This window comes from Balaenoptera physalus (genome assembly GCF_965194825.1).
Source record: "Balaenoptera physalus genome assembly, chromosome: 21".
Classification (NCBI taxonomy): Eukaryota; Metazoa; Chordata; class Mammalia; order Artiodactyla; family Balaenopteridae; genus Balaenoptera; species Balaenoptera physalus.
In genome coordinates, this window is record NC_138902.1 from 39564772 (window position 1) to 39590216 (window position 25445).

Below are 25445 nucleotides of genomic sequence, written 5' to 3' on the forward strand. Positions count from 1 at the left end.
ACGAATTCCAGTTTTAGTAGTATATTCACATCCCTTGAATGGTACTTTTTACTTCCTTCCAATATAAGGATTCAGAGAAATGTAACAGTGCAAAAAATCTGAACAAACTCCAGCACCCAGAAGCTAAAATCTAATAAGTTCTCTTGAAACAATTTTCTTTCTTCAGAATGGACCTTTCAAAGTAAGGATGTAAAGAATTCAAATACTTCCTTATTCCTTTTTTGTAAGTTACTAAGATAGAATAATAGGGTTCTACATGGATTTTTAACTTCTTAAGGTATTCTCAGTAGCTAAAAAAAAAAAAAAATCTCAGAAAAAAATAGCAGTTTTAGGTATTACCCTGAGTTTTCTAACCTTCTCTGTTACATATATATATTGATTTTAGATTCTTTTCAGCTTTACATACATAAATAAGGAGCATGAAGGTGCTATGGGTTCACACAAAGAATGATGAACTTGGCTGGAATTACGGGTTTTGCCTAATTCACTCCTCTTGCAGGGCGATCAGATGATCTGATGAGGCCGCTGCATCGCCCGGTGATGAAGAAGGAGCGGTAAAAGCCATCTCCATCCAATGCCACGGACACGTGAGGAGGCAGAAGACTGTGAAAATCAGGACTGAGCAGGTAATTCAAGGTCAAGAACCCAGGCAAATGTGCTCCCGTGAGTTGACACGACAAGCAGGGCCCAAGGCAGGCACTGGGAGCAGAGTGGCAAAGGCAAGGAACCTGAAGGCCAGCTGGGGTAAGTGCCAGGGGCGGGAGGTCAAAGTGTGTGGACAGCACGGGCCGGAACAGCAGACCGAGTGCACGTGCAGGACTGAGAATAGAAACCGAACAACGACAGCAACTCCCCTTACAAGACAGGGTGGGGCTGTTTCCAGGTGTTTCGGTAGAAATCCTTTAGGGCTTTCTAAATGCGAAAATTTATGACATGGGAGATAGTCCTTGTGTCGGCGTCCCCTCAGTTTCGGTGATTCTCTAGAAGGGCACACAGGACTCAGTATACAGTCACGCTCACAGCCAAGGTGTACGACACTGAAAGGATTACAAAACACACTCAGCCGAGGGCAACTGTGCATGGGAAGCCGTCTGGGGGAACCAGGCACAGACGTCCAGGACCCCCCCGCCCCGTGCAGTCACGCAGGATGTGCTCCATTCCTCCAGCTGGGGATCGCGACCACATGTGCAGTGCGGTCCTCCGGGGCAGCGTTCGACTCAGTGCCCAGGGTTTCTACAGGCGAATCGTCATGAAGTCACCCTCTGCCTAGCACGTACCAGTATTCCAGACTCTCAGAAGGAAAGCAGGTGTGGCACGAACCACACTGGTTCTGCCGACAGTTTAGGGAGAGTGTGCCGCTTTAATCATTTAGGGGAAGTTTTATACCAGTTCAGGGAACCGTTTACCAGCCAAGTCCCCAGATGCCAGCCAAGGGCCAACCCTGCAAACAGGTACTTCTAAGGGCAGCAGTCTCAGGCCTATTGGGTTAAGCCTTCTACACAGTTCCCATAACTATTTTCCCCGTTTATACCCATCCCAGATGCAGCTGGCTTTGTTTGCCAGTGGGTATCCAGAAACTTTTCTATACGAAAGAGAACTCAAAGGAGCAAGAATAAGTCTCACCAGGCATGGTCTGAATTTCTGGATCTTACTTTAGAGCTTTGGTGGTCTGCCCTCGTCATAGCAGGGTACTGGGCCAACTCCATACTAGGACCTGATGCCCCAAAGCTGGCCTGAGGTTGACAGCCCTTTCTCAGGCCCCTTTACCTCAGCTGGGACGAGCTTCCTTGGCATGTGTGTACAGTGATTGCAGGGATACAAATTAGAAGCTGGATTTTCCAGTGGCCAGATGTCTAGCATGTTAGAGATACAGTTGGAACTGTGGGTTTCTGGGAGGGTCTGAGGAGGCCAGGAAGAGAGAAGAGCTGACCAGGCTCTTCAGCTAAGAGAATGCCACAGCTTCACTAGCAGCTTCTCACTCTCTTGAAAGGACAGTCGTCTAGACGCTGTGAGCAGAGAAGTTGGATATCAACTGCCTATTCTATCCAAAGAATCCCAATAACTTTTGGATGTCTTTGATTGTCTAGAGAATATGGAAGGACTTCTTGTTTTTCATTTTCCTTGGGAGGGTGACATTTAGATCCACAGAAACCAAGGGTCTCCGGGATAATTTCCAATTAACTGCCCTGCCCCGACCAAGGAGCCTCCATAAACTATCCTGGCCTGTGCACGAGGGGCAGGCAGCTGGGAACCCACGCGCTAACCTGTCACGCAGGCTAACAGTCAGCGCACACAGGTGGGCCAAAGACAGTGGACCGAAAGGCTAGGTTCAAAAAGCAAGCCTGACAAAGGAGGGCCCGAGACAGGAACGAAGACCCAGAGTGCAAAGCCGAGATGCAAAGAGTGACAACAATGGAAGGACAAAAGTATGGAAGAGCGGCTGCTTGGAGGAATGTTCTAGAGGCTGACGATGAACTTTATAAAAGTCCCACAGCCTCCTGAGTGGAAACATTTGCTTCTTTGCTTCACTCCAAGGGCCCTGGGCTGAACAGGTAATTTTCATGTAAGTAACAAGGAAAATACACTACATACTGTAACAAAAATTGAAACATATTCTTAAATTTCCTTAGTGCCCTAGGAGTCATGCTTGGAAAAACTTTGACACAAAATGACCTGAAAGCAACAAGTGTTGTTTTGTTTTGTTTTGTTTAAATTACATAGTCCTTTGTCCCCTCAAATGCCCAGAAAGTGGTTTTCCTTCTGCTTAAGCATTTTGTTTTTCTGGTTTTCTCTCTTTAAAGAAATGCATAGGAATAGAACTGCTAGAATTATAAGACTGGCATGGTCTATTTAACAGTCATTAACCAAACAAATATCTTGAAAAAAACAGTTTTGAAGCTATCTGTTTGGTTAAATACACGTATGATAATATGTACTCCAAGAGGCTCTATATAGGATATAAAAGAAGTCATAGATCCATGCAATCAAACCTAGGAGGTAAGGGTGACATAGACGATGTAACCATAAAAATTCATTATAACATAAAATTAAGTTATCAATTCTGTTTTATGTAAAGAAGTTTCTGAAAGGGCTCAAAGCAGTGAAATCTAGGTAAGTAGAACTTGTCAAGGAATATTTGGAAGAGGCAGGGAAGCCTGAGTTGGAACCTAAAAGATGGGAAGAAAGTGGAGGGAGAGAATAGAAGGGGCAGGTGTTCTAAGTGAAGGAACAAGAGTTAAGGCCTAAGGAGGCTGACAGATCAAGGCACTGGGAGGTAGGGGAGAAGGTGAGTGTTGGAGAGACAAATTTGGCAACGTGGGCTGGACTTAGAGCTCTGAGGTCTTGAAAATCAGGCAAGAAAAATCAAGGAAGTGGCAGAGACAGCATTTCATAGCAGAAAGGGGGCTGACAATTTTGGAGAGGCAATTCACAGAAAATACTAATGAGCGATAAACATATTTCATCTGTAACCTTACATTCAGAAATGCAAACTGGCAATCAGCTCAGCATAAAAACCAAAAACTCCATGGTTGTTAACTGTGCCTGGGAGTGTAAACGGGCACAACCTTTTGAAGGCTATTTGTCATCTATCGCAATTTGAAACACATACAACTTTTGGATGCACGCACTGGGAGAGAAGTCTTTGAACCTCTGTGTTCACGCACGTTTTGCTGGGTATGCCAACCATGCAAAGCCCTGACTTCTCTTTACTCAGGCCATTTCCCGAGTTGTGTTTGCAGTGGGCAACCTTCAGGGAGGAGGTGATGTCTCCTTGCTTACTGCTTGCTATAAAAGGGTAGGTTCCTCAAGCTTAACATTCCTCAGCAAAAATGCAAATGATGTGGGCACAGCTGACATCCGGGCCCTCTGTGTCACCCCTGAGGGACTTGGAGGCCAAGAAGAACCAATGCAAACATGATGCTCGTGCTGCCTGCTGTGCCACAAGTCACGGAGTCCTTAGTCTCTGACCCACAAGTCTCACATCTCCTGACTTCATCCATGAAACTGCATCCATGAAATGCCAGTGAATTGGTGCCAGGGTTGGAATTTGGGCTGAATGACTTGATGTGGATATTTCCCAGAGTCCTTGGAAATACTCTCAGTGTCGTAAAAACCTAGAGGCTATGGATGAAATCATAGGGAAATTCACAGATGTACCTGCTCCTTCCCTCCATCTGCACTGCCATCGCCTTGATTCACATGCTCAATTGACATCTCACGTCTCAACTACTGCGATAATCTCTCACCCGGTCTACCCGCTGGCAGTCTCATTCTTCCCTAAGAAACTACTTATCTACCTAGAGACCCCATGGTCTTTATATTCAAATGACCTAAAATTCCCAAAGGTTCCAGCTGTCTCCTGGAGGATGTTCAAGCTTATCACCCTGGCATTCAAGCCTTCTACAATTTGTCCTCGGCCTTTATATCCAAGTTAGCTTTCACTTGATACCATTTTACCCATTTATACTTTAAATACTTGTTATTTGTGTATGACATGGGTATTTTTTCTGTGAAAATTCTTCAAAAATATAGTTTATGGATTCAGGGCACCTCAATTCAACTAGAATTTTTTGAGCATCTACTAGGTACAAGGTTCTGTCCTGGACACTGAAAGGGATAGAAAAATGTATAACTCTCCATGATGGACAGTATAATCTATAGTCCCTTGATGAAAAATCATTCTAATGGGAGCCCTCAGTGGGTCAGACCTATAACATACTCCACGACAGCAACCTCCTTGGGTAGCCTGGTGCTTCTGGGGCACTGTACACATCCTGAACAACAGCACATTTGATTACAAGGCTGTCTCTTCAGGTTGATCTACTTTTTCCACAGCCTAACTGCCCATGTGCACACAGCTTTATTTAAAGTATTCCCTAAGTTACTCCTCTTCCTTCTTCTTGGCTCAGTGTTACACAAGAATAATTATTTGCAAATAAGCAGATGGAAACTTTACCTTTATCCTGTGGTTCTTCCTACTCTTGGAAAATATAACGAAGCATGTCTTCCCCAGTTGACCACTCCCTATTTATTCAAGGGCTGACAAAGCACTCCAAGTGTTCCTCTCATAACTGCCATCAGGTTCTCAGTAGAAATTATCAAAGAGGAGAAGACATTTAGTCAAAAAGTGCTAAACCTTAACTGAGGTCTACAGTATTATTTTAGATGAATAACAGCCTCAATTTCCTTCCATGCAATCTTGGCATTTGACAAGCTAGAACTCAGGTCGAAAAGCATTAAGAGTAAAAGAAGAATACTTTATGATGCTAAAGACTACCATTCATAATGAAGACATACTATTACTTAACAAATTTTATAAAGCAGGAAGTATAAAGATGAGAGGAGAAACAGACAAAAACACAAGAATTTGGAGACTTTAACACATCTCTCTCAATCCAAGAAAACAAAGATAACAAAAAGTTAATAAGGATATAAAAGACATAGATAACATAATCAATAAGATAGATCTCATAGATATATATCAAGCTCTGTATACCATTAGCAGAAAATATATAACCTTTTCAAGTGCACATTGAATATTCACAAAAGTGACATTTTAGGCCACAAAGAAGACCTCAATAATCCAAAGAGTAGAAACAACATTCTCTGTCTACATGAAATAAAATCAGACATCAATTTAAAACAATCAAAAGGAAAAAGGTCCCTCCTCCTGGAAATGTAGCTCGTGCACGCATGCACACACACGCACACACACACACACACACAATTAAGCTACCCTGCAGAAGAGAAATACAAAATTTAAACACAACTGATCAAAAATTTTAGCATACAGCTAAAGTGGTTATCATAACAGTAAAAATGAAAATATATCAATTAAATATCTAATCCTTAAAGCTAGAAAACCAAGGAAAAATGGAATGGAAATAGTTGATAATGTCAAAAACAAAAATTAATGAATAAGAAAACAAAGAACTGTAGAATTAATTAGGAAATGTAAAAGATAGTTCTTTGAAAAAATTCAACATAGAAAAAATACTAATTAAAATAATAAAAAAGGGAGAAAGCACACATATAGGTAATCACAATGAACAATCAATAACCATCAAAAAAGAAGAGTAGCATCTCATGGTAATTTCTACCCAATTTTTAAAGATCAGATAATCCAAGTGCCACTTAAATATCCTAGTGCATAGAAAAACAAGGAAAACTTACAAATTCATTTTCTAATCTGAGTATAATATTACGACCAAAAAAGAAAAACACAGATCAATTTCACTTATGGATATTTATGGCAAAAACTTAAAAGAACAATTAGAAAAGAAAGCCCAAGATCATATTAAAAATTAATTCATCATGACCAAGTGGAGTTTATTCCAGGAATGTGCAATGGTTCAATATTAGGAAATCTGCTCATACAATCCATCATATTAATAGAGTGTCTTAGTTTGTTCTGGCTGCTATAACAAATTACCATAGACTGGGTGGCTTATAAATAACAGAAGTTCATTTCTTACAGCTCTGGAGGCTCAGACGTCCAAGATCGTGGTGCCGCTGGACTCAGTGTCTGGCGAGAGCCGGCTTCCTGGTTCATAGACTGGCAGTCTTCTCATTGAGTGCCCACATGAAGGAAGGGGTAAGGGACCTCTCTGGGGTCTCTTTTAGAAGGGCACTCATCCTACTCATGAGGGCTCCACCCTCATGACCTGATCACCTGCTGGAGGTTCCATCTCTTAATACCATCACACTGGGAGTTAGGATTTCAACATATGAATCTGGGGGGGTGCGGTCACAAACATTCAGTCTATGGCATAGAGTTAGGGAGAAAAATTATGCGATCACATCCAAAGATACAGAAAACACGGGTGAAAATAATTCAACACTCATTCATGTTAAAGAACACTTCTCAATAAAAAAGGAATTGATGGGTATTTCCTAGATATCAATATGATACACACACACACACACACACAACACTTACATCACAAAGCCACTATCTTACTTGCTGGAGAAATGAAAGGATGCCAATTATCTCCATTATTGAGGATTTTGTTAGAAATATTAGCTACTGTGATGGACAAGAGAATACAATTAGAAATTAAAAAACTGGAATGGAAAAGGTAAAGTGTTCTCTAAGGTATATGGTATGATTAAGTAGCTAGACAATCCAAAGAAACAATGGGAGAATTACAACAGACTAAGAGAATTCCCCACCCCATCCCTATTCTGCTTCTATCGTGGACTTGCATGTGGTTTTGGAACTCCCAGTCACTCAAGTTCAAGCCATGATGTCATAATAATAATAGTAATTTCACTTGTGCTTTCACAATCTACTTTCCACCATATTTTGCACACACCCCTATCTAAGCAATTGCTAAATCATAGATTTTTGACTCTGAAATGTCCCTATCGGTCTTTCTTTTTTTTGTCCCTTTGTGGTCGACCTCAGGCACTTACTCTCTACATATAACTTATAAATGGCTGTCTGTTCAGTGATGCCACTCTTGTTTAACATGTAATTTCTTGTGATATAAGATCCTAACTCCTTGGCCAGGTTTTCTACAAAAGGCCCTTAATATACCTTTCCAGACTCTTTTCCACCTAATGCTTTATACATACATTGTTCAGCTGGACCAGATTGCTGGGTATCTCTTACATAAACCCATACTTGCAGTCCCGTATCTTTTAGAATACTCTCCTTGGACATCAACACCTGTAACAACAAGCATCCCTTCTCTAAGTCATCCTGTAATAAGAATACCTATTTGTTTTGTTTAACAACCATCCCTTCTCTAAGTCATCCTATAATAAGAATACCTAATTGTTTTGTTTATGCACTGTGCTAAGTGTTCAATAAATCGTTGCTTTATTGAATAACCTCTGGCTGCCTGGAAGATAAAAATTTAGGGTTTTAACTCAACTAAGGATCTCTCCTTAGTTCATAGTTATCCGTTTTTCATTACTTGGCTCTGTTCCAGTTTAGCAGGGACTTTGCCTTATTAGTCCTGTACTCTCAAAGCCTAGAACACTACCTGGAACAGCAGGCACTTAGCAATAATTCTAACTGCATGGCTGTATGAAAACTGAGTGATTAATGAATAATGCAAAGAAGCAAGGGCTCAACGATAGACAACATAAGCCAGCATCAGGATCATATCATCACTTTCTGGTTTGCAGCTATCTCAGGTGTTCGTAAACTCTTCTGGCTTACGGACAGAGAATTTTTTTAAAAAATTCATTTCAGCGGATTCCTGGGCCCTCTGAATCCCATTTTTATAAGTACAAAAAAGCCAGCCTCGTTGCAAAAGGAACAAAGGTGTTGGCAGACAGTATATTTAAGCTCAGGGACCGGCACTGTTATGAACCCTACGGCCCCTCAGGGCCATTATGTATGGATGGCTTGCTAATGTTAAATTGTAAGTTTATGTGTTTTATAGTACATATCTTCTTTATATATCATACATATTAAATATTTTATGTAAATAAAACTTAAATTATACTTCGTGCGACATAGCGATTCCACAGCCACCACCGCCTTTGATCCTAAGGACCTAGTGAGGTCATCCTTTCAGCTCCCCGATACACCTTGTTAAATGCACAATTTAAACTGGGTAGCAGCATCCTTATCGGCTAACAGCGTTAGCGGCCGCTGGAAGGCAAAGCATTAATAGGAACTGGTCTAAGGTTGGGCGTGGAAAGTAGACTCCCACGCCCTCCCAAAAAGCCGAAGTTCTAACTTTGACCAGGTTTGACAAAGGGGACGACTCGGCGCTTTCTAAAGTGCTGCTTCCAAACGCGACACGTCAGGACACAAACCAAACTACCTGGCCCCGCTGCTGGTTTAAAGTGCAAATCGACGGAACCTAAGCACCCAGGAAGCCACAGCCCCAGAGCACCTGCCGTAAGGGCGGGGAAAGGACGGTGGGCGAGCCCCCGGCCGAACGAGGGAAAGCCAGGGCCCAGGAGGCGGGCCTTCCGCGGCGAAGCCCCGCCCCTCCCTTGCTGGTCGCTGATTGGTGGCGGCGCCAGGCCGCGCGCGGAGGGGCGGGCCCCCTCGCGGCTCCGGCTCTCCGGTTCGGCGCGTCCCGCCCGCTGGTGGGTGTGTCCAGGCGGCGGGAGCGCGCGCGCTCTCTCGCGTCCGGGGACCGGAAAGGAGGCGGGGCCGCGACAGCGCGCGCCTCCCCGCCCCCCGGAACGCGCGGCGCAGGCGGCGCGGCTCACAGGGAGGTAGACCGCTGCCGGAACGGGGTCCCGGGTGTGCGTGGGGAGCGGGTTTCGGGGCGTCGGCCGCGATGAACACGGTGCTGTCGCGGGCGAACTCGCTGTTCGCCTTCTCGCTGAGCGTGATGGCGGCGCTCACCTTCGGCTGCTTCATCACCACCGCCTTCAAAGACCGGAGCGTCCCGGTGCGGCTGCACGTCTCGAGGATCATGCTGTGAGTACGGCCGGGGTCGGGCGGCGGGGCCGGGCGTCCGGGCCGGGCCGGGGCGGGGGGCGCCGAGGCCGGGCTGCCGCGCGGGCCCCCTCCCCTCCCCGCCTCCCCGAGCGGCCTTCGCCCCCGGGCGGACCCCTTGGGGGCGCTCCCTCGGCTCCCACCCTCCGCCGCTCCTTCCCGGGCTTGCTCTTAAATGTTCATTTCGAGCGTTGCTCGGGTCGCTGCCTCCGCTTGCTTCCTGTGCCTCACTTCCCTCGCCCGCGCCCGGCCAATGAGGGAGCACCACACCAGCCCAGCGGGCCCGCCCGGCCGCACCCCCGCCGGCGCGGGGCTCGGGGTCCCGGGCGCTCCCGGCCCGGCTCGCCCCCCGACAGCCCCTCCGCAGGGTCCGTCCCCCTCGTCCCGCCGCCGAAGGTACCCGCGGCGCCTGCGAAGTTGGCAGGAGGGGATCTGCGCTCCCAGGCGGCGTGCTTTTAATTTTATTTGTGAAGGGCCAGCCGCTTGAATAAATCTGCGAAATGCCCGAAGTAGAATTTTGAAATGACATTGTCCTTTCGCTAATGCCTATTTTTTTTTTCATGCTAATTTTTATTCTCTGGCACTTTCTTCGATTCGTAGCTTTTTTTTTCCCCCCCTGGTTCTCGTGTCCTTATCTGTGCCATCTTCCAACAAATGCTCCCTCGTCTTCAACCTTAGTTTTATTTCTGAGTCACAAACGCCAACAAGCCAGTCATCTAATGGCTATTCCCCACTTTTTTTTTTCTTTTCCTCCCTGCATTGATGTTTGTTAGGTGCTGTTTTTTAGATTCCGATAGACTCAGGCTGGACGTCACGAGCGCTGTCTGCTCTGGGAGGGCTTAGAAGAGGTTGGCTCATGGTACACACTGAACAGCTGTTAGCTACTGTGAATCTTGAGCAAGCTTCCTACCTTCCTGGGTCTTCATTTCCTTTTTTCTGAAGTGGAAGTAATACCCAACTCGTAGGCATGTTGTGAGGATTGAGATAATTGTCAAAAACACATAGTGGCCCTGACCCAGACACATACATAGTACGTGCTCAGTGAATAGTAGTTGTTCATTTAATCTTGGTTTCCATACCACCTTGCAGTCAAATGTAACTTTCTTCTACCCAGTCTACCAAATTACTTGACATCGAGTATTTCCACATTCTTGGAGCACTTTTTTTCTCCCCCTGGGTTTTGTTAGGGGTTCTTTGAAGGTAAATGAAAATAGCTGAAGACCTACTTTTATAGTGGATTAGAATGTTTCTGTTGTCACACAAGTTTCTCTGATTTTTACTTGTTTCTTTGTGGGATACAGCTAGACCCTGTCTTTCACTTATGTAAGGAATTTTGTGAGTTTTGTATGCTGTTATGTTTGAAAGATGATGAAACTATTATCTTTATTTCTAGAAAAAATGTAGAAGACTTCACTGGACCTAGAGAAAGAAGTGATCTGGGATTCATTACATTTGATATAACTGCTGATATCCTTTTTAGAAAATATTTCATTGCTCTTTCTCTAGTATTACAATGATATACATATTTAGTGATTTGGGGGACAATAAGTATGTTTATCCATTGAATCAGTCAAACCTTGGAAATTTTTATGCCTGTTTTCATCAGTATAGTCGTGTTAATACGTCCTCGTTCAACCTTGAGAAAACTTGTATTTATAGATTGATGAGTTATTATTGTGTGAACACACTTTAAATTCTTCACAGAAACATTAAATAGATCTAAAGCTACAAGAGAGTTTGAATCTGTATTTAGGAAAGAAAATAAAATTAGATCATTTAGATTAAAGAGGGAAGAATGTAACCACTACTCAGCCTACCTAGATGTAACGTTTCATGTACAATCCCAAAGAATATGTCCATGTTTTGTGATAGCAGAGGGAAACATATGTTGAAAAAGTGAATTGCATCTGCTGTGATTCAGAAGGTCATTGTCAAATGATTATTGGTAAACCATATTGGCATTTTGCCATTATCGCTCTTTTTATGAGTACTTTTATAATAAGAGTCAGAGAAATCGTAACAATTAAAAGAGTTATTTAAAATGGAGGTGATTTAAATATTTTCTCTTTATTTTGAATTTCCACCTTTTGACACCTCTGATCACTGGGCCAGTTTAACCTTCTGTTAGGGTCTTAGATTACTATCTCGGCAGCATTGTTACCTGCCACTTCTGGGATGTCATCTGCCTTTTTAAGACCCCAGGATTAAAATTGGTTATGGAGATTGAACTGTCTGAACTTGTGTAAAGCAACTATCTGAACAGTGGAAGCAGATTATCTACCTGCGGAGTTTACCTGACATGTCTCTTTACTAGCCTGGAATTACTTTTAACTTGATTTTTTTAGAAATAAATTACTAGGTTTAGAAGTAGACTAGGAATTAGTTCTCTAGGCACTTTTTTAGGAAATAGAGTACACCATCAGAAAAGTCCCGAGTTAAACTTTTGCTTTTAAGTCTTCATGTCTTTAAAAAAAAAAAAAAAAAAACTAAGCTAGTGAGAGAGAGTTTGGAGCTAGTGTGAAAGTTGGAACTTTGTGTATGTGGGCAATTATAGTGAAATTTCCTGATACCTCAACTATTATATTTATGTATTCTCAATTTTATCATTTGTAGTTTAGATTTTCTTATTATGGCTGCTAAAACTTGAAATTGTACCTGTTTTTATAAAGAGATATTTAAGACTTCTGAATTCTAAAATAGTGATTCTTAGTGGATACGCATATCTAAGAGTGGAACGTCATGAACATGTAGCTGTTAGTATATAAACGGGTATAATAAAATGACTTATCCATTTACATATGATGCTTAATAAAATCCAAACATTAACTCAGTTCATTTCTCAGTGACACCAGTCTTGTAATTAATCCTGGTGAGTTTTTTTCACTCGGGTACAAACTGATGAAACCAAATTGGTATTCAGCTGCGTATTCTTACTAAAGCACTTCATGAGTTGAGACATTTTGATCTCTCCTGGCCTATGTGCAAAAATGATCTGTACAATTTACCGTACTTGGTTTAATTACTTGATCCTAGTTCACTTTTGCTTAACATTAAGTTGTATTGTGGTGAGTGGTTGTACTCAGAACTCCAGTGGCATCATATGTGCTTGAAATACTAAGTCCTCTTTCTCTTAGACTTAGTGCGTTGATTTTACAGAAAACTAAATTTTGTGTTTCTCGGTTAAGTTTATATTAATCGAAGTATCTCAGGTCGTAGTGCTTAGAGGAGCAGGGCAGGATACTGATAATCTCACTGATATTTTTTGACTTTGGAATGAGCTGGATTTTACAATATATCATCTTCTATATATTTTTATTAAATTAGAGGCCCAGTATGTTTCTGGGCCACCTCTCCTTTTTTTTTTTTTAATTTTAGTATCAGTATTGCTATGAATAATTAATTTAAGAATAACTAAAATCTGTTTTAAAGTTGTATGCTGCTTTATGATTTATATATTCCTTAATTTATATACATCTAGAAAATATATTTGATTGGAATGTTAAGCAGTTGTTTCTTTATTTATCAGCCGAATATTCAACAAAAAATAATGTAAGTATATGTGTAGAAGTATTTTCGTAGCTATTTAAAACCTCATTCTTTAGAAAAGAATATAAATTTTATATATTTGAAATATCTGACCTGAGTAATTTAGTAAAAATCACAAGCCCATGGAAAGGTGACTCTACTAAGAAAACTTTATCTCCTTTGGTAGCTTCTGTCTTTTTTGTTTTTCTGTCTGCTTCTACAGACCCCCTGCATTGTGGTTCCCAAGAGTGGGGTGCAAGCAAGGTAATGCCTAGATATATAAGGAAAACAATTAAGAGCTACTGTTTCTTTTCTTATGCATCTAAGAAGAGTTGCCAAATTTTCAGTTTGTTCAGCTTTTTACTTGGTGTTAGGATGGAGTGGCAACTTCCAAGCTCCTCATGTGCCACACTGGAAACCAGAAGTCCATTTATGTATTTCTCAATTTAAAATAAGAGGGAAAAGATGTGAAATTTTACTGATTCTCACTCTGTGGACTGACACGGATACTCATACTCGGTCCTTAAGTCAAATGGTCGCACGCCTCCTAAAACATGCACCTTCTCTGGAGGAAGGGGGGGAATTCTGTAGGGCAAGAGGTCAGCCTGCTACATACATTTATTCATTCACTTTCAGCTCTTTGCAAAGTTGTGCAGTGTGTACCCAGTTGAGTAGATTATATCGTCTAGTTTTAAATAAACTAATCCTCACAAATGGGAAAATGGTTAAAAAAAATTCTTTCAAAGAAGTCTCAGATTGAAGAGAATGCTAACGGTGCAGACGCGTGCGAGCGACCGGGAGGCGGCCGAGCTGACGCATCTGCTCCTCTTGGGCTGCTCAGCACGTTAAAGGATTAAAAACAAATCAGAGATCCAATAAATAGTTGGCTGAGAACAGTTTAGCATTAGTCAAGAAGACTATTTGAAATGCACGTTTACATTCGCTATCAATAATAATATATCTAACGATAATAGTAATGTGTATCACGTACGTAATTTGTAAATAAAGATGCATAGTTTGGGGTTGGTGTTCAAAATAATTCGTTATCAAAAATCTTTGGAGACTATTTCCAGTGATAAGCTCCAAAAGGATGTTGCTGAACTATGGGTATATGAGGAAATGAGGAGGTCGAATTACTCCTCAGCTAAGTCCTCTTTAAGCTAAGATAGTCTCTCTCCACAGCTACCATTAGAGATAGACGGCAAGATACTTGAATCAGTGAAATTTGTAACTTGTGCTTACAACTCTGTTACCCAGATATGTAATCAAAAGCTGTAAAGATAACTAATTTGTGAATCGTCTCTTAGATTATTTTAAAATCCATCTAAATATTTATATTTTTCCTCTTTTAATACATGATGTGAGCTGTTTTGATAGTCTTTTATTAAGCCATATATCTACAATTAATTTATATTGAGAAATACATTACTTTGTTTTGAGTTGTACAGGACTCATCAGTTTGAACACTTAAAGTAGTCTTTTTAATCATAAATCAGAGTTGATTAGAAGTTTTATAATTAAAAGCTATTAAACTATTAGATTAAAACCTACTATAACATTATTAAAACTATTAGTTTGTGACTGAAATTTATTAGTCCAGTCTGATTTAGAGCTTTTGGTGCAGATAAGAGTAAGGGTTAAAATATTTATATAGCATGTTGATAACACAGAAATCTTCTTAGGTCCTAAAAGTGTAAGGTGAATGATTCTGATATGTGCATTAACTCCGAAAGGTGAAGCCCGTGGAGTCAAAATGTGCTTCTGTGTTGTTTTTAGCTGAGTTACCCTTATGTTTTGTTACCAGCATAGCCTGAGGTAATCCGTAGTTAAGAGGTGAGTCTACTTCTGTATTGTACTTGAACTGTATATTCATTTTCCAGGGATGACAGATTAATCAGCTTTATTTGTTGATTGGTTTGATTAGTTGACTGGAATCATTAGCCCTTCAATTCTTTGTATATTTATTTTGAGCGTATCTTTTATGGAGGGTACTTTGTTGGGCAGTAAGAATATTGGGTTGAATAAGTTTTGATCCCTGCCCTTGAGAATCAACAAAGCGTTAAACAGAAAAAGCTGCTCTGTAGATAAGAGTGACAGCTGTAAGCACAAGTATTCTGCAAGTCTCAGCACATGATCCAAATAAATATGTCACCTTCTTGGTGATGGATATACCTGAGTCAGATTCATAACTCCGATTTACTCCAGCATGGCTAGTAAGTTAATACAGTTTGGAATTGGACAGATCACTGCTTTGGTGAATGAATAAATATACATAAAAAGTCATTTTACTTTGGCATATCTTTGATTCTGTGTTCTTCAGTCTTGATGTTTCTGTTTAATGTTGGAGGGTTGAAGGTGAAGATTTGCACCCCTCTTTAGAAATTGACTGTTCCACATTTCTTTTCAGTTAATGCTGAGCAGTTGGCCTCACAAGCTAATGGATGGTAGCTTCCTAAGAACACATTTCTTGGCATTTAGAAGTGGTTACAAATGTGCTTTTTCTCCATTTCGTAACTCTAATTTTCCAAGCGAAACTTGTTTATGATATGTCAGAGCAGTGGCTTAAAAGAATTGTCTGACTTCTAGGATTTTGCCATAGTAAAACAATAATGTGCCTATGTTTTCTTAATTTAAAGGAAAAAAAAAACCTAAAAAGGCTTCATTTCTTTAGTGATTCCTTGATAATTTAAAAACCTTGGAGATACATAAATTTTCATGAGATAGTCTAGCAGCAGTGACCTGTGTTAGCAGTGTGATCTACAGGGATTAGTTCTCTCTGTTTCCCTGGCATCATGCAGCGGCCACAGAGTTGGAGGGTCTCAGAAATTTTACAGGGAAAAGTGATTTAAAAGAATGCTTCCCTTCTAGGGATTCTAGTGCCTTCTGTTTCTCCTAGGGCCTCACTCTGGAGAGCACGTAAGTCTAGAACCTTGCATTAAACTTTGAGGGCTCTAAATAATACAGTTGCCTTGGCAAAAGGGGTGATTTCCTTTAGGGAAGTATCTTTCTTTTGTCCAGGAGAAGTTGCACTCCTGTATCTATCCACTTGTTACCATTTTGTCTGCTTTAAGATTTTAGCAGTTCCCTCAAAGTTGGATTCATTCATATAAATTAAACTCTTCGCTTAACATACTTTTGAAGTGACAGAGATGCTGTATCTGTTGAACTATCTAATTAATTTTTATTTTAATGTAGGCTCTGAACCAGGTTGTTCTGTGGGACAAGATTGTTCTGAGAGGTGATAATCCAAAGCTGCTGTTGAAAGATATGAAAACAAAGTATTTTTTCTTTGACGATGGAAATGGTCTCAAGTGAGCAATTCTTTGTCATTTTTTACGTGTGATGTTACATGAAGGGGAGAGAAAGACGTGATGTGTTTTTATTTTGAAGAAAAACAGCTAAAAAGAAAAGTTGAGAGAGAAGAAAAGTATTTATACAGATGTGAACTGGAAGATGGGGTAGAAATAGTACCGTGCAAACCCAGGTCTAAAAACGTGCCCAGTTCTCTCGCGTTATGGCAACTGTGATGGTCAGACGAGCAGGGCCTGGGGCATCTGCCCTTAAGGGCGCAGGGAGCCTGGGCTGCCGACCCGGCAGCGGGACTGTCGTCCGAGGGCTCCTTCGGGGATGCCAGAGGAGGCTGCCTGGGGACCTGAACGAGGAAGCCGCGTGTGGCTCTAGGAGTTGACACTGAAGTTTCTAGTTTTGGTTCACTTAACCTCTCTGAACCTGTTTCCTTTTATACAAAATGAAGGAATTAGAACGATTGATCTTTTGGGTCAGTCTTAGCTCTTAAGCTCTGTGGGTCAACTTTGGAAAGGATTTTAGGGGAGAGCTATTTTAACCAAACCTGGTTTTGCAGATGAAAAGTTTCCAGCCCTGAGAGAGTTTGATTGATTCAGGTTTGCCCATCTGGATAATGATAGAATTAGGTTTCAAATCATTGTCTCCTGATTTCTAGCTCAGATCTCTCTGTTTTCTGTGTTTTACTCATTTAAGCATTTTGGTTGATGGCTCGAATAACTATGACTGTTAAGTGACTTTAGGTAGGTCATTATGGGAGACCTGCAGTGAGAATGCTGGTGTTCTCCAGCATCGTCTTGGATTTCAGACGACTTGGGAAAAACTTGTGTGTAGATTAGAATTCCAATTAGGAATAGCTGGTTAAAAATAAAGTGTTTGATACCTCAGTGCTTGAATTAAAACGTTTTTATTGAACTACAAATGTTTCTGCTGACATCTGTTTATTATATCTTTTTATAGGGGAAACAGGAATGTCACTTTAACCCTATCTTGGAACGTTGTACCAAATGCTGGAATTCTACCTCTTGTGACAGGATCAGGACATGTATCTGTCCCATTTCCAGATACATATGAAATAACGAAGAGTTATTAAATTATTCTGAATTTGAAACAGCATATTTTTATACCTAATGGATTGTATCTTGTTTATCTCTTCCCTTGCATCTTTATTTGTTTTGGGTTGTTAACTTTTTTTTTTTTTTTTTTGGTGTAAGAATGAACATCAAAAGGCATATTTGAAGGGAAAGGTTAGTGTACTACTTAATTTTCCAAACAAAAACAAACAAAGGCCATCAGAGTGGAGTATTTTAAGAGTAAGACAGCCACATGAGAAGGATTTGTGAAATATTTATATTTGAAGTATTCCCTGTATTTCCATTATTCTTTATGGAATATGAAGTGAGCATGGAGGGTAGTTAAAACTTTCAGGTGCCTGTGGAGTTATGAGAACTCTATTTATGCCTTGCATTTATGCAAGTTCACATTGGATGTGATTTAGAAGCAGACATTCTCTATTATCTCTTTTAGGGTATGTCTGAATACTGGAAAAATTAATACAGTTGTTGGTGAGAAGCCTGGTTTACAAAATAGCGAAAAGTGATGAATTTTATTCCATTTGTCTTAGGAATGCCCACAATGCTTGTTTTTCTGACAGGTGACTAGCAACTTTCTCCACTAAAGACTAAATACCTCTTTATATGCTGTAAATCATTCTAAATCATTTTAAAGTCTCTTAAGTCAACCAAATGTGTGTCTTTCAGTGCTTTCTGTAAACAAGTTCCTTGGTATTATATCTTTATGTGATTTTTTTTTTTTATTTTAACATTGCCATTGAACGTTGAAAATGTTTGCATGGTTTATCTAGTGAGCATGCCTAGTGCCACTGAGTGGTAATTATTTAATTTTTTTTCTAGGTCCACATTTGAATAATTATTGGGGTAATAATAATCAGTATTTGTCGGTGTGCGTTTCCGTTTACAAGCACTCTCATATATTTTACTGTATGGGCTCCTCAATAATCTAATGAGGTAAGTAGTGCAGATGTTAGCTCTTTGCAGATAAAGGAACAGACCCAGAAGTTTGTGGAATTGCTTCAGGGTTATTACATAGCTAGCAAGGAAGGGTGTTAACCCTTGAACCCCAGATCTGATTCTTTAAGCATATCCTTTCTTCTATACCTCCGATTACAGACTAGTCAAAATTCACTTATATAATATTTATTATATTTTTTGTTACCCTGGACGCCCTTTCTATTACCTAGAAGAGATTTCCTATCCTGTATGGAAATGACCAATTTTCAAGTTGCCAACAATTTATATAGAGGTAATATCTCACTCATTCTCTGCATAAATTAATTATACTCATGTTAAAAGTATAAGAATCCAAATGTATGTAAAAATTATTTAGAGATTGATTATATGATCATATTTAACATGATTTTTTTCTACAGTGGGCAAATAAGCATCCTCAAAGGAAGCAGTTACAAATCAGTCACCCTTAAAAGCAAGACCAAACACTGTAGGTATACTATCAGCAGTAACCAAAAAGGGCTAATATTTTCTAAGAATAGCTTACATTAGTGGCTTAACATTTGTTATACTTATTTCATATGAAATACATCTCCGTTTAATTGCATTGGTTGGAACAGCTCTTGCCTGTAAGGGTATGTGTTCTGTGAAGGTCAGCTGAAGGTCAGAAGAACAGTATCAGGAATGCTAGACTGGGTTTGGCTCCCAGCTTTTTCATTAAAGTTTTCAGGGTCTCCGTTTCTTTATCTGTAAAATGACAGAGTTGGACTAGTTACCTTAAGTAGTAGTTCTTTTATACCACACACGTCTGTAAAATTTGTTGTATCCGTTTGGCAGAGAGATAGAACAGAAAAGCTCCTCAGTAATGTGACGGCAGCAAGATGATTGAAAGGCAAGTCAACACATAATTCATATTGATCTGACTTTATTTCTGTTAGATTTTACACCCAGAAGATTTAACCTCTTGTATAGTTTGTACAAACTTAAAATCTGTCGGCGTCAAAGCTTGAAAGTTGCGTGTGTTCTCCTTGAGGCGGGCGCACGTAAGAAGCCTGCAGCCTTAGCGAGACCCGGGGCTGGTTTGGGTGTTCATGGGCCTCTGCATGCGTGGGTCTGTGTTTGCTGGGGACGGATGTGGAAGTTGACTCCAGTTACTGTTCAGTCCGAGCCCACCCACTTCCCGGAGTTCAGTGGGAAAGAGGAGTAGAAAGGCCCCCAAGCACAGTGGGCGCGTTTGCTTTTACGCACCAGCGAAGGGAAGTTGCTCGGGACGAGGGTGCCCCAACACGGGCGTGAGAAGCCCCCCTCCCAGGAGCTCACTTCTGGGTACCCACAGCTCTGTAAGTTCACTGTAACTCTGCACGAAGAAGATGGACCTGTGTTCAGTTGATAACTGTATCATCGACCTCAGCGTCAGTGTTTTCAAGAAGTCTTAGAAAGTCTCCACAAAGACCCAAGGCTTCACACGTTTAATTAGAAACCTCTGAGCCCAGGGATGATCCTGGGAAGAGAATAATTGCAAGACACTCATCTAAAGTAATTACGTTTAGAAAGGAGTCAATTTTAAGATGTTGTGCTTACGTGCTCCTTTTCTCTAGCAGTTTAACCTAGACAAGCAGCTGTATCAGTGATTCTGTTCCCCCAGTTGATTACATTTGGTTCCTTTATGCTTAAAGGAAGATAACAGAAAACTTCAGAAATTCCTTAGGGTGTAATAGGAAAAGGGGGTTATTTTGAGCTTCTGCTTTTGGAATTATTTTACAGCTCTTTGGTGGGTCTGGCAACTAAGAGATAGGCTTGAAGGCCACAAGGAACGTTTGTTCACTATTCTGTCTAAAGCTTAATGGTCTAAAGCTTTGGGTCTTTGGGGGTATAGGTTAACGGAGGTGTTATTTTATAATGCTTTGAATTGACCTGAAATGAGTTTATGGGGGGGGAAAAAACCATAAGCTGTGAATTTTGGTAGTAAACATCTGTCCATGTCAGACGCTTCCCTTGCTTTTAGCAGACAGTCTGTGTACCTTTTAAGTGACTGCCAGTGGTTTAAAGAGATCTGTTTCAAAAAGTGGTTGCATGTTTTGATGCAATTTGGGAAACTGTTTACTTTACAAATACAGATTCATAAGAAAAAAATTCATGAAAATACTGAAGATATGTTTGAGGATTTTCTTAATTGCAATAAATATTCAGCATTTTTCTAATGAAAGTGAATTTTGTTTATGAGTACAAGTATGCATTTTAAAAGACTTTCAGATCGATGCTTTTTTTTATGTGAAGCTGCCGCACTAAGAGAAAATGGCTGAAACCAAGTCTAGTAAACTTGAGATTTTTCTCTTTTTTCCTTTCTTTTTTCCCCCCTCCCACCCCCTCTTTTTCTTTTTTTTGGTGGGTGGGTCAGGGGAGTTCAGTCACACCTAAAAGATCTTCTCCAGAGACTGTGCTCCTATACTAGACTGTAAGCTCTCTGAGGGCAGTCTTGTGGGTTTATCTTTGTATCTTGCCCAGCGCCTAGCAGAGTGCTTTGCACATAACAGGCGCCCAATAAACGCTGATGGTGAACGAAGTCATTGTCTCTCTAATGTGGCCAGACCGTGGGGACTGCCTTGTAGTGAATGCTCTCTGTACGGGCCGCCTTTGTCATTCTTGAGCTCCTGGTGACGTTAGATCTGATTCTTCTTCCTTCTGTTCACGCCTTGGACAACCTGGGCCGGGCTAGTGCTGCTCTGGTTGCCAAGACCTGGGTTCTCCCAGTGCCAGGCTTCTGGTGAGAGCCAAGGGGTCGTGACTGGTTGAGAAGATGGATAAAGTGACACTAGAAAGTCACCACACAGACCTGAGTTTAAAAACTCAAGATGCCTGTGGAGCTCATGAAGAACCGGGTCAAAATAGACAGCTGGCTCCATTTGAAAGTGTGGCGGGCCCAGCCTCCCGGCCTCCCGGCCTCCCGGCCTCCCAGCCTCCCAGGCATGTCGGCAGTTTGGGTCGCTGCCCTTGCACTCCTGACCCCTGGGACGACCCTGTGAGCCCACTGAGTAGTGGGAACCCTGCTTTTTCTTTCTGTTTCTCAAAAGAATGTTTCCCAGTGAACTCAGACAACTGAAACGATAGAAATACTCCCTCGAAAGAACAGAAAGTTGAATTTAGAGGGCAACTTAGTTATTTTTAACCTAAGTGTATTTTATCTGGGACGATACAAGAGGTCAGCTGGGTTTTGTTTTTGTTTTCTCTGAACCTGGGCGATGCTGTATCAGAACTTGAGTCCTTAGACATCTTCTCTTGGCTTGATTTGTTAAAGCGAGAATTCTCGATTCTACAGCCTGTTGCCTGATGAGTGAGTTATCCCTGTAGAAGGAAATTGGCCCCGTTGGTTGATGCATATCCCACTGGTATATCTGTTGAGTACACTTGGGAATAGGGATCTGGGAGTTGAAAGGTAGGTAGTGGTAAAACCCATATTCAGACCCTGGCGTCTGCACCAGAGCTGAAAGCCCCTCCGTACTTCCTGTGCTGTTTCGCCAGAAACATGGGGATGATCATAACTTTCTTCCAGAAGTGCTGGGAGGAGTAAATACGTGTGGGAAAAGGACCTCCTGGGATTCTTGGCACACAGCAGGTTTTTATTACTTCTACGAAATGTAGGGCATGTAGGGGAGTTGAGGGAACAGGGCCGAACGGTTCACAGACTTTAAAGTCTCTTAGCAAACATGCAGGGTTTTTTTCTTTTACCTATAATGGTAGAACAACTTAGGTAGTTCTTTCATTTGATGTGAAATACTGCGTCTTGCACCAATGTTTTTCACCTAAGAATGGAAAAAATCTCTTAGCTTGATCATGAAGATTAGTTTATTAATGATTGTGAAAAGCATAGAAAAATTTACCCTCATTTTAACCATCTGGAATAAGAAAGGCCAGGGAAAAAACAAGGAATAAAGCTGACTGGGAGTTGGTGTGTGAGACGAAATGCACCGACGATGAAGGGGAGGCGGTTTTATCCTGGCCCTTGCAATGGGGAGAACGTCCATTTCTGCAGAAGGATTTCTCAGAAGAGGAAGGAGGCTTGGGTTTCTTAGAGGCAGGTACATAAGAGAGTCCTGCGGAGGTGGGGTGGATGCCGTTATTTCTCAGAAGACGCGGGCTGGGCGGGCATGGTTCTGCTCTCAGAAGGTCCAGGGTCGGGGGCCCCTTAACCACTGCTTCCTTCTGGGGGCACAGGGCGCAGGAAGGGTTCAGCGTGGTCAGTGGTTTTGGGAGAGCTGAGAAAACTGCAGGATCCTCTAGCGGAACGGTATCACCGTGGGTCGGTACCCAGGGAGTTACAGAAGTCAAGGTAACGTGTCAGAGGCCTCGTCAGGAGAGATGAGGAGCCTGAATCAGTTCTGTCTCCCAGTATTTGTAACTTTCAACTTAAAGGCTGGCAGTTCACTGCCCACCAGCTCTTTACACTCGATTATACCGTAGCCATCAAGAAGTTAAACATGTATTTACTCAGCATCTTTTCTAGCAAGTTCTAAGTATGTATTTAAAATCAGTGCATTAGATATTCTTATTTGTCTCCATTGGTCGTTTGTCTACGTAACGATCCCTGATCGCCCTTCTGGTAATGAGATGCTCATCTCATTGTACAGACTGCTGACAGCTTCCAGAAGCTGCCCTTTCCCTGCCCATCCCTGCTCATTAGAAGTACATTTCTGGCAAGTAACCTAACAGTAATTCCAGCTTTGCAAAGGGTGTTGGTTAGGAAGGAGGCTAAATATATTGTTTAAAGGCCTTTATTTATCCTTCAAAAAATTATTACGGTTCACTGGAAGTTTCAAAAATAGCACAGACAAGTCCTATGTACCCTTAATCTCAGCTTCCCCTTGTGGTAACATCTTACATAATAACTATAGTTCGGTATCAAAACCTGGGAACTGGCACAATCCACAGACCTTACTCAGATTTCACCGCTTTTACTTTACTGATTTGTGTGCATTAGGCAGCATCTGTAATGGGCCAGACACTGTGCTTGCTTGCACCCTGGGGTGGAGTGAGGTGGTAATACAGACAGCACCTCAAACACTTTAAATGTTCTTGGGAAGTTTGTTTTTGTTTTGTTTTTAGAGTAAAGCCGGGAGTTCTCAGCCCTGCCTTTAAGATCTTTCCGGTTATAGAGTCAGGAAGTAAAATATTGTAATCGCAGTGATTACTAATGACAGAACAAACGCACTGAAGTGGGTGGGAGGCGGGGGAGGGCGTGGGGGGCCCACTGCACGCGTCCCGCTGAATCACGCAGCCAAGGTGCTCCTCCTGACGGCGCAGTGGGCCGGGAAGGCTAAGCGGGATGCTGGGACTCCTTGCCCTGAGGGGACGCCTGCGGACCGTCGCTTGCTTAGGTCACCTGTGTGCTGCGTCCAGGCTCAGCGTGGCTGGCTCAGCGCAGCGGCCGACCCTGGTGGGACCCGGCCACCGGAGAGATGCTCGGGCTCCAAGGGAAAGCGTAAAGTCATCCACAGAATTGCTGGAAAAGCAGATGGTCTTATCCAACAGGTGAGCTTACCTGTCTGTTTCTGTGACATAGTCTTGGAGCTGCATTAAGTGCTAAATCTGGTGATGCCGAAGGGCTTCCAGGATAAAACGTGAGCTGTATTACCTGGCTGGGATGACTCCAGGAGGCCAGAGGGACCAAGCCTTCCAAATCTAAGGCCTCCTGTTGGTCAGTCCCCTTCCAGGAAGGCACATTCCGTGAGAAAAGATCTCCAGGGCAACCTATGAAAGGCAGTGGGTCTATATCAGTACCTGTGCTTTTATGACACGCTCCTGCCACACACACAAAATTGCAAGTGAGGTTTCACAAAATAATACTTTGGGCTATAGGCATATGCTCATTTACCCTTCTTCCATGTCATTAAAAGAAAAAAAAAGATGGTCATGACCTAGTTAATCAATTTCAAGACTCCTTGTTTAAAAAAAGTTCAAATTGTAATAGGAATCAAGAAATTGAGTCTACAATATAACAGAATTTCATAATAACAGCTACAATTTACCTGCTATTATATGCTAGGTGATTTATAAACATTATCATCAACGATAACATTCCTGGGAGTCATTCATTACTCAACAGGCATTTACTGTGCTCCTGTTTGCCAGGCACTGTTCTAGTCGCTAGAGACAGAGCAGTGATCAAAGCAGAAAAAACAATTTCCGCTCTCCTGGAGCTCACCGTCTGGTGGGGAGAATCTCTAGCAAACACATGAGGAAGTAAGATGTATTTTGTGTCATAACAAGTACTATGGAGAAGAAGAATTGGGGAAGGGGGATAAGGCATGTTTGGGTGCAAGCTGATACCTGAAGGAGACGAGAGAATGGACTTCAGGGTATCAGATAGAGGAGAAATCCTGACTCCGGGAGTAGCAAGGGCCAGACTCCGAGACAAGACTTCTTGGCTCATCCAAGGAACAGGACTGATGTGGGATACAGATGTGGAAAAACAGGTTCAGGAAACTTAGCTCAAGGTCAGACTGGAGGGGTTTCGAACACAGGTCTAGCTGGCTCCAAAGTCCATTACAATGTCCATCACTAGGACATATGTAACACTAGTTACTGTGCATCTACTATGTGTCATCCATCCTTACTCAGCTTTAACGATGCGATGGTTGCCTCACATTTTCTGGTGAACTACAGAGTCAGGTACCCCTGGCTAGAAATCACATAATAAAGAGCTTGTTAATAGAAGACACTCAGGCCCAACAAGCTTTACGAAGATTAATAGGGGAAAGAAGCAAATATATATCCAGTGCATCACTGTTTTAATTATTTCGTAAGATGGCATAAGAGAATAATTTTCTATATATTTTCTCTATATATTCATATATGTTCATATAAGAACGTAATATAACTCACTCATATAATTTTCTATATATTTATTCATCTTCTACATGAAATAGTTTAAGTTCCGTGTAACCTATAAAATCACTAGAGAGGGAAGTAATTTTCATCGGTACAATTTTCCCAATCTCTTGGTTTTAAAGTTTATTTTTTACAGTAAGACGTTTCCGCGTCCAGTCATTTCACAGACAGGCTTCAGCTGGGCGCTATGCTCTGTGCAAGGTCTACACCTTGGTGCCTAGTTTTTCTCAAATGAGCCTCTTTTGCTGATTACTGGGGCTTTGGTGCCCCCTGGTGATAGAGCCGAGAAAAAC

At 41.7% G+C, this 25445-nt stretch overlaps 2 protein-coding genes across 2 annotated transcripts in view; one reads left to right on the forward strand and one right to left on the reverse strand.

Annotated features, from left to right (window-relative positions):
• ASB5 (ankyrin repeat and SOCS box containing 5) overlaps positions 1-9459 on the reverse strand; it is an 87925-nt gene extending 78466 nt beyond the window's left edge. The window contains exon 1 of the mRNA XM_082444117.1: positions 9320-9459. The gene's annotated coding sequence lies outside the window, so the exon portion shown is untranslated. The remainder of the gene's footprint in view (positions 1-9319) is intronic.
• SPCS3 (signal peptidase complex subunit 3) lies at positions 9108-20830 on the forward strand. The gene is made up of 5 exons (XM_082444143.1): positions 9108-9394; positions 10806-10879; positions 12885-12961; positions 16133-16248; positions 17201-20830. The coding sequence occupies exons 1-5, from the start codon at positions 9252-9254 to the stop codon at positions 17331-17333; spliced, it is 543 nt and encodes a 180-aa protein (XP_082300269.1). The 5' UTR covers positions 9108-9251; the 3' UTR covers positions 17334-20830.
• The last annotated feature ends 4615 nt before the right edge of the window (positions 20831-25445 follow it).